This window comes from Polyergus mexicanus, unplaced genomic scaffold (genome assembly GCF_030449975.1).
Source record: "Polyergus mexicanus isolate NDT 795.1 unplaced genomic scaffold, iyPolMexi1.0 SCAF_13, whole genome shotgun sequence".
In the NCBI taxonomy this organism is placed as follows: Eukaryota; Metazoa; Arthropoda; class Insecta; order Hymenoptera; family Formicidae; genus Polyergus; species Polyergus mexicanus.
The window spans coordinates 247,428-262,014 of NW_027223333.1; the positions used below are offsets into that span (position 1 = coordinate 247,428).

Sequence of the window (14,587 nt, forward strand, 5' to 3'; positions counted from 1 at the left end):
TATAAATATTTCTGTACATAAAAAATGAAATAAAATATTAATTTATGCGATACACGCGAAGTGCGTACGAATTATTCATTCCGGCGAACTCGGATAGCGTCATGTAATAACGCGGTAACGTAATAATTCGTATTTCGGTTCGTAAAGTAATCATAGTAGGCGCTTTTTTTTTCTCAGAATCGAAGGCATCAATGTAGTACGCCAGCTCATTGTAGTCTCAATTGAGTCAAATCTGCGTGACTCCGTACCAGGTGTCTGGTGCAATATACATGTATGTGACGAAGCTGTGTTACATATATCAAGTTCAGGCCGCACATTGTATCCGTAATGCCGCTTAATTAAGAATGGAGAATTGATCACATAATTTAGAACGGACTCCGCAAAGTCTCGATCGGCATCCGACACGGCTAGAACGTAGTTAATGACGAGGACGAAATGACACGGCTCTGGGTCGAAGCGATCCCTTTCGTTCCGCGTGTTTGCAACGGAACGTGTACGACGTGGACGAGAAACGCGGCATAACGTATCGAAATGTAGAAACGAGGCATTTCGCCACGTTATAATCGGCGAGAGAAATCGGGAGTGAGAAATATGTGACCAGTAACGTAAAATTTTACGAACATATGAGATTAATCTATGTTTACGTTGGAAATATTATCGATTCGGCAAGAAACGAGCGCGAATTGAAAAGAACTCAATTACAGAAATTTTTTTTTAAATAAATCCTCAATTTATGAAATTTGCGTATTTTATTTTGGGAGAAATTCTAGATATATATGTATATTATATACGATCAATTTTTATTTCTTTTATAAATTTTTTCAAATTAATCATATTATCTCGAAGAGATCACGCTCGATTGTAGTAAAGTTAGTATAATTGAATTTCGGATACATTTTTCTTCTATTTTTCAAAGACACCGTGTATGGCATGTCAGAGGAAACTAGACTTTGCTGTGCAGCATATCTACGGTTTGAAAACTAGTGTGGATGTGTAGGTGGGACTACTTCCCACATACGCGTAACTGGCACAGAAGCGACATTGTAACATACCTGTTGCAAGATCCACCGCATCGAAGGGACAAAGTAAGCCATCGAAAAATTCCACGGAGAAGCATTTATCCCTATGAAAATACAAAAAAAAAAAAAAAACACAATATATCAGCACAATGTGGCAATAGTTTTATTAAGAGTACTCCAAAATAATATGCTAATGTGCTACTCGAATGATTGCATTAATTGATTTCTCTGAGAAGTGTTTGCTCATGTCACCGTAGAAGGAAGAGATTAATTTATATTGGCGCCGACTATTTGTGATTCTCGACGCGCTATGACTATTTCATATCGTATAAAAAAAAACAGCTCTTTGTAGGCGTGTGCATACAATATCGTCACAGGAGTAATGTGTGTTAGTGACATCAGGACTAATCATTCAGCCAGATCATGCGGGCAATAATATTGCTTATTCCATTTCCGGATTATACACGAATGATCTATCGTATAATTAAATGTATCTCATTTCTTACAATAGGAATTTATTAAATAAACATTTAAAAAATAAAATCCTTAAAAAAAGAAACGAGTTCAATCTTTTATCCTAAACTGTTATCCCAATCGCGTGGTTTTATTCATAAACTTGATTCGCGCATCAAAAAATCTTTATCTATTAATTTTTATTAATCTCTCCATCAATCTTTATCTTTTATTTCTAAAAATGGTTTTATATCAAGCAGTTTTCCCCTTTCGCGCTTTCTCTCCATCTTTCTTCTCGCGATAATCGTAATATTTAAATTAATTCATTAACATTTTCTCTGTTCGCTATATACCGGTGCAAGTAGCACCGCAGAAAATCTCCTTCGTAAAGTCGTATTCGTGGGCGACGTATAAAGTCGCGGACGGTTAGCGTCCGCGCCTCAGTCGGCGGCCGTGCCTTCTGTATCCGCGCGCGTGCCGTCGTATCCGTCAGAATCCTCCGCATCTCGCGATTTCGAGAGGAGAAACCGAGCGACCGAACGGAGTTAAAATTTACGGAGAGAAGACGTTTTCTTCGAATCTCGTCCCTTTCCCCTTCTTAAAAATTCCATCGCAGAAAGTTCGATTAATTCACGCGAAGTGAATAGGAAACGCGTCACAAGATGCGAGTCCTGACCGTCTTGATCCTCGGACTACTAATCGTCTGCATTGTCGAGAGTAGCGTCATCCCCGACGAAGGTAAAGAAGATCGATTGCGCTGGAAAAGTGGAGAATATTTTGTCGATTTTAATGTCTCCACTATCTTGCATCGCTTCCAAAATTCAGATTCTTTTTTTTCGTTAATTAACATACATTCGTATTAGTAATTATATATTTTTCCTAATATTTTCTTTCATTTATCTAGTAATCTAAATATTGATAGGATTTTTTTATAAAACTACTCTCCCTTCTACTATTACTGCTATTACTTCTCTTCGATTTAGACGCGTTTGCACTATCGAAGACCATTCTCGGTACGATGCTACAAGAAACTTGGTAGCAACGCGAGTTCGGTGACCAATACTTGGTACGGTCACTCCATTACTGTTCATACCGTATCAACAACGCGTGTAAATAAATTAAAACCGAAATATCCTTCTATTGATTAATATTAATTATAATATTAAATCCATTAATTTCAACATATCCATTATTCAATGCGTAGTATCATTTTTACATTATCCTACTTATAATATCTTTTTACTTTATTTCGAAAGCCTTAACTGCGAGCCTGCAAGATGTGTGGTACGAAGATGAGTTTATTATCGCCTTGTCCAACATCAAAGTCAGAAAGAAAGCCGGCAATTTGATCGAGACTTTATTGGCCGTAAAGTATAAACAGACGAAAACCAAAATGGTGCTCATACTGGATCGACGAACAAAGCGCGGTGAGCCGACGAATTCTTTTGGATCACGATTCTCCTAATTTTTCATATAACAAAAAAAAAAAAATGTCGACCCTTGTCGTTCCAGTTATACTCGAGAGCCACGACAATAGCGGCCGACGTAGCACCGCGTACGTCAACGTAGACTCCCTTTCGGTGAATACGCCTGTGAAGAACCTGATCATCCAGGTGCACCAGAAGCCACTCAATGCTCGCGTGGACGTGTACGCCGATTGCATCTACGAGGGCTCTATACCGCTCAAGAGAACCTTCCGCAACATAGCTGAGAGCGAGGACAGCCCGTTCACAGAAGTGGTAAGAATCAAAATATTTATTTTTAGACTGATATCCTTATATATATATATGTTATACACCGCGTTAATTCGCGCATTTTATTTATATTTGTTGAAGAAATTAAAAAAAAAAATACGAACGTGAATGTATTCATTTTGAATTGCTTCTCGAATGCTGAATGTAAAATCTTTATTCACATCTTTTTATTTTTTGTTCTGCTCGATATTATTTTTCTCTGTCGTTATCTTTTCCGCTTTTACGATTGCACGACGATTTCTTATTTACGTACCGTCCATGACGTCCGCAAACGTGGGACGACGTCTTTCCAAATATGGTTGACGAGGTCTAAGCTAGTTACTATACTTCTGTTACGTGCACCTGGTCGGTTTACCCAACTCAGTCACAACGGTCTCTGATTACTAGATGAATTGAATTCGTTTCAATAAATTCGTGCCCTATTTCTGTTACTGACATTATTCCGATTTTATGCATTGTCACTCTACGATTTCATTCTATTCTCATCCCGCAATTTGCCAACAATAAGTAAAATTCGATATATTTTCACAAATTTCAAAAAATAAATATTTAACAATATTAAAAATACTGTTACATATATCATACAAATATTTGATTTATAAATATCCTTACTTATTTAACTGACAATTCATTTAATTGGTGGTTGAAATTTACTCGATTGAAATATAATGTTGATTTATTAATAAATACGCCGAAATTCTTTTAGTTCAGAGAACGAACGTGTCGGACGAAAGTGTATCATCTCAACATCATCGAGGTGCTGAAGAAGGAACAGTGTCCCGATAATCTAATCGATCTACTGCAGACTTCGATATTTGAAAATGTCCAACATCTGAACCATACGAAAATTACCGATCGACCTGATGGGACCGATGGTGGCGACGGATCGGATACATCGGATCAGAATAACAATTCTACACCGTCCCTTGGCCAAAACAGCTCGAAACATCCCAATCATCGTCCGGATGACACAAAAATTCCCGGTCAGGAGAATGACCGCGATCATCCGAACGATCGCGACCGACCAAACAAGAAGCCGCGATCTCCAGGAAGCAATAAGAAACCTGATAAATATGATCCAAATAGCTCTTTCAATCCGCTTTTGAACGCTCAACCTGACAAAGCGGATCAGATACATAATCTTGATTATTCAGAATTTCCCTCTTCACCGTTTAATTTCCAACCGTTGCATTCTACCACAGGATATCGCCCTACTAAGAAACCTCAATCAAATACAAGACCCAATGGATCGAATCAACATGGCCCGAATAAACCTGGAGGATTGGGTGAGATTAACGATCTTGACTATCCAGATGAGTCTTATCCTTCACCGTTACCTTCGAAGTTTCCACATTCCAACGTACAGATTCCTCTACGTCCCAACAAACCGTGGAACGGTGGATCGGACGAATCTGACGGATCGAATCCATATAATTCTAACAAGAATCCTTTTCCAACATCAAATGAGTTCGATGAGTTCGGATCTGCCGATGAACTTAACCGACCTGATCGAAGTCCACAAGTACCCGATAAATATGATTATCCGGATGATACGCACGTGTCGTTACCTAATAAAAAGCCCGTAAGAGGCGACATTGGAATCCAGAGTCTAGATGAAAGAGGTGAGCGAGACGTAAGCGGATATTAAATTGTTTAACATTCTTCGAAATTTAACGCATTTTTATGAAAAATATTTTCCAGTCTGCCAGACCGACGATCGAATCGTGAAAACGTTGAACGAATTAATCAACGTCACCAGGAAACTCGGGAGGGAACTAGAACTAAATGTGAGTAAAGCGATTAATCCTTTAGATTTTAAATTAATATCCTTGTTATGCGCGCACACATTGTATGCGTGCGCACGCATATTCATACTGTAATAATATTAGATTAAGATTAACATGCTATATATATATATATATATATATATATATATATATATATATATATATATATATCATTCTCTATTGTTTCGCTTCAAATAAATAATTGTTAAATTAAATTTAAATGATTGTAGAAAGTAAAAATTTAATATTTTTATTACGATACGAAATTAACGCTTCATCATTAAGATACTTCGTAAAAAGAAACATCAGGATTATTCGTTATCTATAAGAAAAAAAATTTGCAAAGCTCAAAGAATTTATGCGATTCTTCGTTGTCTGCTATTTTACAGAGGCAGGAAACACAACATCTTCGTCGATTGATCGAAAACTGCGCGGCGTGTCGTACACCCATCGGTGAGTGACGTTCCGTCGTATTGAAAGGACACGTGCTCGAAAATAACAGTTCTCTTAATTTAGAAGCTAGCCAAAATCGCACCGTAATGTCAGTTGAATGATTTTATCTATCTATCACTCTCGCGTCCTTGACACTCTCGAATTTAATCTGTACGTATGGCAGTTGTCAACGGAAATGTCTATTTATAATGGAACGAGTTGTATTAAGCAATCTTACAACGCAATAAATGCCTGTTGTTAGAAAAATTCAACTTTGTTGTGACTCTTGTATTCTTGCGTGTTGCGTAGTCCAACATATATATTTTTATTTAAATATCTCTTTTGACGCGTGGACGGGAGCTAATGAGTTTAAAACACGATGCTTGCAGCCGCAAACAATCGTCGCTCGATATAAACGGCGCTATTTTTTTCTTGTTTTTCCGTTACAAAAGATCTTATCGTAATATAACTATCGAGAAAATTCTTATTCTCTCCTAAAATGGCATATTCGCTTCTCGATATCTATCTGTTCGACTTTTATCTATCGACAGAAATTAGATTAAAATTAGACAGCTTTACAATTGCATCATTATCGTCTTCGCAATTGTCCCTATTCTAAGCAAATAGAGGGTATGCGCAAGAGATTCACGACATCGATCCTAAGTCGATCTCGGTTAAATACACGCGCACACGTATATCACTTGCACGTGCACGTACGACACGCTGGGGCGTCGCAATAATTTTCCGGGGGTCCGTGCCGGGCCCGCTCGACGGACGCGTATGGGAGATCGGAGACCGAAAATATCCCGAAAAATTGGCAAATTCACTCAATCGTCATTCGAGCCGTGATCCCGGTAATTCCCGTAGTGCCATCACCGCCGCTGCTCACGTGCGATCCTTCACCGTGCTATCCCGACGTCGAATGCCGTCAGACATCGAGGGGACCTCAGTGCGGCCCCTGTCCCCGCGGTTATACCGGAAACGGACGGACCTGCACCAAAATCAACGTCATCACCTGCGTCAACCGGCCGTGCTTCCAGGGAGTGCGTTGTTACGATGCCACCGATGGTTACAAGTAAAATTGCCACCGCGCATGTTGTCCGAATTTGTAAAATAGATAAGATAAAAGCGTATAAAAGCAAGAGTTTCAAAAAAAAAAAAAAAAAAAATCTGCAATAATATGTATCTTATGCAATAACGAATATCATATATGTTTCACGAAATCGTACATTGCGTTTATTTGAGTATAATTCTCGTTTTCAGATGCGGTAGATGTCCCATTGGATACGTCGGCGATGGCGAAAGATGCGACAGGCATAGAAACCCTTGCGAAACTCATCCCTGCCATCCGGAAGTCAAGTGCTATCCAATTTACAGTCCACCATATTTCAAGTAAATATCAGCGGCATACTTTTATATATATATTTGAAGTCTCACTCAACATCAATTTATTCAATTTCTTTCCGAAAAAAAAAAACGACACAGAGGCTCGTTTTATCGAAATGCGAATTAATAAATTTTTAGCGCGTATAAAGAGAGAAAGAGAAATTATAAAAAATGATATAATTAAATCTCCACGTTTCTCTTTAGCTCAGCAATCTTTTTCTTCATTTTGTTATTTATCGGCTAAACAAGACACAAAGAGATATTTGAATATGTACTCTCACCTCGTGTTTTTTAATTAATTTTAAACGCGATACAGATGCGGTCCGTGTCCATTGGGATATGTGGGTAACGGCACGGTCTGTCACGATGCGAACGAATGCGAACTGGTTCGACCTTGTTTTTCCGGAGTACGGTGCATCAATCTCCATCCCGGATACAGATGCGACAGATGCCCGCCAGGTTACACCGGACCTATGACGGAAGGTGTCGGTGTTGAGATGGCCAAGACGAAAACACAAATTTGTCGGGATATAAACGAATGCGAAATCAACAACGGCGGATGCCATCGTGACTCGGAATGCATCAACACGGAGGTGAGAAATTTTTGAAGATTCTAAATTATGATTTACAGAGAAATGAATTCTCTTATTTTTTTGTCATACGTTTTAACTGTTGTTCGTTATTTCTATAAAGGGGTCCTATAGATGTGGTCGTTGTAAACCCGGCTATATCGGTAATCAAACAGTGGGATGTCATCTTCAACAAGATCTCTGCCCGGATATGGTAACAGTCTGTGACATTAATGCCAATTGCATTGCCGTGTATTTCAACGAATATTCGTGTAAGGTAAAATGTCGCTGCAAATATCATTTACAGAAAATTTTGTAACGATACAGATTAAAATTTATACATATAAAGACAAACTTCTAGAAATAATAGTATTTAAATGAAAAAGAAAAAAAAATAGAGCACAATTTTACGGAGAATTTTTATACAATTAAAATGTATGTGTGTAATGAAAAAAACTCGAGTGAAAAATACATCTAGGAAAATTATTTTTAAAAGATTAAATTTGTTTTAAAAGATACGTATATATATTTTTTTTTTTTTTTTTGGAAATTTTTTACATCTGTAATTCTTTTCTAAACTTGTAGAATTTCAATCTTTTATTTACAATTATTTTTCACTTTATAGATTTAAAATTAGAAAAGAACGATGCTACGTAAATTACATCTCCCCCATGTTATCTAATTTTATCGATTAAAACAGAAAATACGTAAAATGAAAATACTTTGATGCATGATTCGCAGTGTCGCACCGGTTGGGCCGGAAACGGATTCACCTGCGGTCCTGACATCGATAGCGACGGTATTCCCGATAAGAGTCTGCATTGCCACGATCATCGCTGTCGTATCGACAATTGTCCAACGATACCGAACAGCGGACAAGAGGACACCGACGAAGACGGGATTGGCGATGCTTGTGACGACGACGCCGATAACGACGGCGTATTAAATGATGCTGACAATTGTATATATCTTTATAATCCGAATCAAATGGACACGGACAAAGACAAGATCGGCGACGAGTGTGACAATTGCCCGACAGCTCCGAATCCGAAGCAGCAAGACTTAGACGACGATAACATAGGCGATGCGTGCGATAGCGATATAGACGGTGACGGTAATTATCGCTATGTTTAATTTTCAGCGTTAAAAAAATATCTCCAAGTTTTTATGAATTAAATAGAAAGGCAGCAAAGGGGGCACTCCATATTTTTTCGTCGTTAAAAAATAATTACTCATGACTCTATCGCTAATTATAATCAATGCGAATATGATACGGCATATGATACTATATACTTATAATCTTTTAGGTATCGAAAATATTCAAGATAATTGTCCTATGGTGAAGAATCCTAATCAGCATGACACCGACATGGACGGCATCGGCAATGCCTGCGACAATTGTCCGAGTATTAGCAATCCCGACCAGGCGGACACCGACGGCGACGGTGTTGGGAACGTTTGCGACACCGACACGGATTACGACAGGGACGGTGTTCAGGACGACAGGGACAATTGTCCGGATGTGGCGAATCCCGGACAGAACGATCTCGATCGCGATAACATCGGCGACGAATGCGACAATGACATCGACGGCGATAATATAATCAACGGAATCGATAACTGTCCTTATGTGTACAATCCGGATCAGCTTGATATTAATCGTGAGGATAACAAGTTTTTTTTTTCCTTCCAACACAACTATGTGATTTTGCTACCTTGAGGTACGACAAATAAGTTTATTTACTATATCAATTATGTAACGCGTAAATAAACAACGTAAAAAACAAATACGCAAAATCACTATTTAAAAATCGTAATATCTTTCTTAATTTTGATACAATGATAATTATATATGCTATCTATCGTACGAGAAATCGATTGTTATTAATTATTATTATTATTTGACAGAAAAACAAAAAATCAAACACACACAATTTTAAATAATATAATAAATATTTATAGAAAAAAAGAGATATGTGTGAAAGGAAATTAATTAACTCTCTCAAATAGAATCAGTGTATTATCATTGATAAGCAGATGTTCCAGTTATAAGTATAGCACAGTGAAATCTCAGTTGAGAAGAATCAGTTAGTAGTACTGATTAATTTTTCAGTAAAATCTTACTACAATACTTTAATCAATGAAATATAAAATAGAGAAGCGAAATGTGAATGTTCGCACTGAAGATCACTGAAATCCTGTCTGCTTTAATCAGTAATATTTTCACTGATTCAGTTTAAGACAGTACGTGATAATTGACATTGTAACGTGTATTACTTATATTTTGCATGTATAGACGACGGTATCGGCGATGCCTGCTGGAATGACAACGACAACGACACGATCATCAACTCCCGCGACAACTGCCCCAACAATAGTTTAATATGGGCGACGGACTTCCGGAAATACAAGACCATCCATCTCGATCCATTCGGTACATCGCAGGAAGATCCTGCATGGAGAATTCATAACGACGGAGCTGAGATTTGGCAGCTTCTCAATAGCGATCCTGGAATCGCTATAGGTGAGTTTATTTTTATCGTAACGACATGTGTAAAAAAAAAAAAAAAAAAAAAAAACTCCAACTCTTATATTTTGCAAACTTTATAAAAATCTTCCATCGTTTTACATCGTTTCTTTAAATTCAACGTAATTGAATGTAAAAAATAAAGCATATAAAGCTTCTAATTAATTACTAATTAATTCTACAGACTATTGCATTCGTAAATTCTTTTCATCCGTTTCTTCATCTATATCAAGGGCCGGATGTGCTTACTGGCGTCGATTTCGAGGGAACCTTTTATATCGATGACAATGACGATGACGACGATTTCGTGGGCTTCGTTTTTGGCTATCAGGATCCTCGACACTTTTACGTTGTTACCTGGAAGATGGGCGCGCAGGTCTACTGGATAGGATCTCCGTTCCGCGCCCAAGCCGAACCCGGGATTATATTAAAGCTCGTTCAATCCGAAACTGGACCGGGCGAGATGCTCCGAAATAGTCTTTGGCACATGTACGATACTCCCAATCAGGTGAAAATTCTCTGGAGAGATCCAAAAAAGATGGGCTATCAGCAAAGGGTGTCGTACAGATGGTATTTGACACATAGGCCAAAGATTGGCCTGATTAGATTCTGGTTATATCAGGGGACGCAATTAGTAACTGATTCCGGAAATTTATTCGACTCGACTTTGCAAGGCGGTAAAATAGGTGTCTATTGTTTCTCGCAGGCTGGAATCATCTGGTCCGATTTACTGTACAAGTGTGAAGGTAAAGCGAGCAATTTCTGCCAAAAAATACCCTACAAAACATCGCAATCGGCAAATTCAAGAATTCATCATTTTAAAAAAATTATAATGTTTTTTTATTATTATAGTAAATATAGTAAATATTTTTTTGTCACTATAGTAAATATAACAAAGATAATATAATGATCATAATACATACGCACGTATGAAGAAAGAAATGCCACAAAAATTAACAGAAATTTTAAAACAATTACAATTGATGTGTGTATATATATATATATATATAGCTAAGAAATTAATGTTATTTTCAGAAACTGTGCCTCGATCCATATGGAACGAATTACCTGATAAATTAAAGAAAGAAGTTCAAGTGGGAATTGAAGCAGGTCATCAACAGCAAATAACAAAACGAATGAATTATGATTTCTAAAGCAGGTTCTCAGTGACAAGAACGAGTCAATAAAGAGTGCAGGGATTACAAGAAAATTAAAAAATCTCCGTAATTTTAATTCTGAAATAATCATGGAGTCATATGTATGCGAATTATAATATTTGCTATAATCGATCGCCAAATTACAATTCTTTGTGAGAAGTTTTGTACATTTCTTAGATATATATATATATATAGACATCTTGTGTCACACGGATATTTAATATTGCAGAATATATGTGTGAATATTATATTATATTTCTTCTATTTAACCTATTAATTAATTTTTATTGTATCGCAAATAATTATATTCAAATATTATTTCACCTTAATTTTAATGTCAGTATAAAGCGAAACGTATGTACAGATATGAGAGAAATACGGAGTCGCGAGGCACATCGATTAATATATGTCATAATTTGAAATGTATAAAATCATAATGATTTTAATCGTTGCAATTTTTTTATCTCTTTAAGAGATGCAACTTTCGTAAAAACTATTTTTGTACTTTAATAATAGAGCGAAATAAAGTACTAATCGTCATATATATATATATATATATATATATATATCTCCATGGCATTTCGTCATTCATTTCATAATCATTTGACCTTCCAATATGTGCAGCGTCAATATTACATGAAATTATACAGGAAGAGCATTGAACTTTTTTAATCTCTGGAAAAGATAATTGAAAAGGGTTAGTAACAAGATAATTTAAAGCGCCCAATGTTCTTCGATTAAACACTTTATTCGTATGAAAATGTCAAAGAAAGATACGATATTAATAATTTAACGCTGAAACTCCGATCACACACATTCTCGTAACACATCTAATAGAGTATGTTTTGCAGATTTCATCGACAACGGCTACAGAATTATAGGCGAGAAAATGATTTGAGAGAATAAAACTTAAAGAAATGGTATATATCGCTTGGCGAGTCGTGAGAGCCAAGGCAGAACCGCAGAGATTTCACTGAGGTGAGAGACCAATGAAAGAGAGAGACGCGACAGAATGGATGGTGTGAGGTATTAAATTCGAATTTATTTGCTTCGCTCAGACAGACGTGACACTGAGGAATTAACTCGAACGATCGTATAATTTTCCCTAAAGTTAATGATCCTTATTGAAATTGACGTAAACAGTCTTCTTACAATGCTTGTTCCCTTGCCGCTTTTACAATTATTTCGAGACGAGAATTTGCGAAATTGTCGATCGCCGTCGCCGCGATTACCTTCTTCTATCCTGCAGCCCTTCGAAGGGCATCCTCTTTTTCTCTCTTCTTCCTAATCCGCGCTCTAAATTCGAGATATCGATCATCCTCTAAACTCGTGTTCGCGCTAATACAAGAATTGGATCGTGCGATATATATGTAATATTATATTATATACGAGAGTGTTCTAACTAGTGGTTCTAACTAGAGAATAAATTATTAAAATCTACGCATAAAATCGTATTAATAATCGAGGCGAAACAGGAGAGGAAAAACGTTCCTTAATTATTTACTTATCTATTTACACTAGAGAACGAAATGCACGAGTGTGACTCCGCGTTTCGTCCGCAATTCGAAGCTTCGCCTTTATACGATAAAACGCGAAACTCCGCGCGCGATCTATCATAAATTTTTTTTTTTTTTCTAGAATAAAATTGCGTTCGCCGACGCGACGCGCGCGTTGTGGCAGTGGTCGCCCAGAACTCGCTAATTAAGGCAGTTGGGCACGCCTTGAACGGAAAGGAGATTAGTTGAGAGTGTCCCTCGCGAAAGGACACTTCTTGCAAAAGGATCGACGTTGCGGTCCAGCAACGCGCTGACACTCGATTGGGAGCAGTCTTTGTTTCCAAGATCGCGTGGAAGGTCATCGCATTATCATCATCATCATCATCATTATTGTAACCTTCGTTGGCAAGACGCTTACAATCAATGTCGACTCTATCGGATGATGATTTGATAAACCGTTCAACGACTTTTCTGGTCTGCAGTAAGAGAGGTCAGCTTATAGGCAGGCAAAATTGTGTGGTTTTTCATTACGTGAAACTATCCGTCAATAATAGCGTCTATTTTTACCAACATCGCACTCCGTTAAGTTAAGAGAGTCTTTTCGCGATGTGATGGATCTAAACGACTTTCAACTTTATGGTGAATGGGGTGAACGAGCGTTAGTGACATACGCGTTTGATAAACGAAAGTCGAATAGCGATATATTCTTAATTTCTATCAAAAATAATAACATTAAAAAGTGACATACGCGAATATAAAAAAAAATACAAAGGATCGGATAAAAAGACGAAGATATCGCGTTACGCTTTTAATGTATTTCGACGGATGAAATTTATTAAATACGGATGAAAACAATCCGCTTCTTTAAAACTAGAAATAGATAGAGGAAGGACTTACAGAAATTACCATTAAAATTGATGCTAGATGAAGTCGATCTTCAGACTTGTGTAAAACGCAAAATCCTTAAACGCGGATTGTTTACAATGAATAGCGTCAAGGCAATCGTGTTATATGTGTGCGTGTGTTTGTGTTTGTGCGCGCGCAATATTAGCGCGCAAATAATCCCTTTGCCATTTTCAAATCGCATTCCGACAACTTACCGTGCAAACGACTTATACTCCTCGATCGCGACTCTTCGACGCGATCACGCGTCTCTTTGTTCGGTTTAGACTCGCATTTTATGCAAATGTCGCTCTTTGCTTATTCAAGTGCTTTCCTGGAAACTGACGTCTTAATTCGCAACGCTGGAATGTCTTTGAAAAGTGTTTTCGACAACGCAAAAGGAAACGCCTTTAAATTAATATTCCTCGCGACGACATCGTCGAATCGACTCGCTGATTCGAGACTTTGGAAGAGGACTCTTATATCTAACGTTTCGAGTAAATAATATCTACTGTAAATAAAAGGAAGATACATTTTAATGGATTTTCATCGATACGTTCGTCGATCCATCGCGCGTATTCTTATCGCCCTCTGAAAAGAACGAATCATCGATCACGCGGGTAAACCGTACAAGTATAAGCATCGTCGATGATACGATAAATACTTGATAAAAGATTCTTCTTCATTCATCCTGCACACGGTGTGTTTCACAATATGCTTCGTTCGTCCTCTCTTATAGAGCCTCGCCGACTAGTCCATCATCGTTTTGCCAGATCGCGAGCTAGCGAGGTCACAACAGGACGAACGAATTAATCGTGCTCGACATTAAATTAATTACACCGAAAATACGAACGACAATAACGTCGCTTCGTGTCGGCAATCTCTCGAATTATCTTCTCCGAACGACAAAGCGCCTTAGCGTTGTTTCTTCGTTTTCATATCACGACGATCGCTACCGTCAATGGGCAAAGTGCCGAATGTAACCTCGGGTCACCAGGCCTCCGTGTATCGAACGTCAAATTCTTGCAGAGCTGGCAATCGTTTCTTCAGCGATTCGAATGTCTGGGCTGACAGCTTCGTGCTGTTTAAATTCAGCTTTCTTAGGCTAGTTAACGCTGCAACAGA

The 14,587-nt window shown here is 37.7% G+C and overlaps 2 protein-coding genes across 3 annotated transcripts in view; one reads left to right on the forward strand and one right to left on the reverse strand.

The window, feature by feature from the left end:
* Nucleotides 1-1,916: 1,916 nt before the first annotated feature.
* Tsp (Thrombospondin) lies at nucleotides 1,917-11,617 on the forward strand. Its single transcript, XM_070306629.1, has 15 exons — nucleotides 1,917-2,210; nucleotides 2,729-2,899; nucleotides 2,985-3,211; nucleotides 3,933-4,848; nucleotides 4,928-5,013; nucleotides 5,403-5,466; nucleotides 6,313-6,520; nucleotides 6,709-6,837; nucleotides 7,148-7,424; nucleotides 7,525-7,677; nucleotides 8,142-8,514; nucleotides 8,708-9,061; nucleotides 9,697-9,924; nucleotides 10,161-10,673; nucleotides 10,963-11,617. The coding sequence occupies exons 1-15, from the start codon at nucleotides 2,135-2,137 to the stop codon at nucleotides 11,079-11,081; spliced, it is 3,894 nt and encodes a 1,297-aa protein (XP_070162730.1). The 5' UTR covers nucleotides 1,917-2,134; the 3' UTR covers nucleotides 11,082-11,617.
* A 194-nt stretch (nucleotides 11,618-11,811) lies between these two features.
* The window catches only part of LOC138939095 (C-Maf-inducing protein), a 31,767-nt gene continuing 28,991 nt past the window's right edge, over nucleotides 11,812-14,587 (reverse strand). For both annotated transcript variants that reach the window (XM_070306631.1, XM_070306630.1), the window contains one exon: nucleotides 11,812-14,577. In XM_070306631.1, the coding sequence (XP_070162732.1) occupies nucleotides 14,453-14,577 (125 nt within the window). In that variant the 3' untranslated portion in view covers nucleotides 11,812-14,452. The remainder of the gene's footprint in view (nucleotides 14,578-14,587) is intronic.

Bases quoted from the DNA above. Each gene is read 5' to 3' on its own strand.
- Tsp (XM_070306629.1), top strand. From the start codon at position 2,135: ATGCGAGTCCTGACCGTCTTGATCCTCGGACTACTAATCGTCTGCATT. The intron at 4,849-4,927 runs GTGAGCGAGACG...AATATTTTCCAG, and splicing joins CCAGAGTCTAGATGAAAGAG to TCTGCCAGACCGACGATCGA. The intron at 5,014-5,402 runs GTGAGTAAAGCG...GCTATTTTACAG, and splicing joins GGAGGGAACTAGAACTAAAT to AGGCAGGAAACACAACATCT.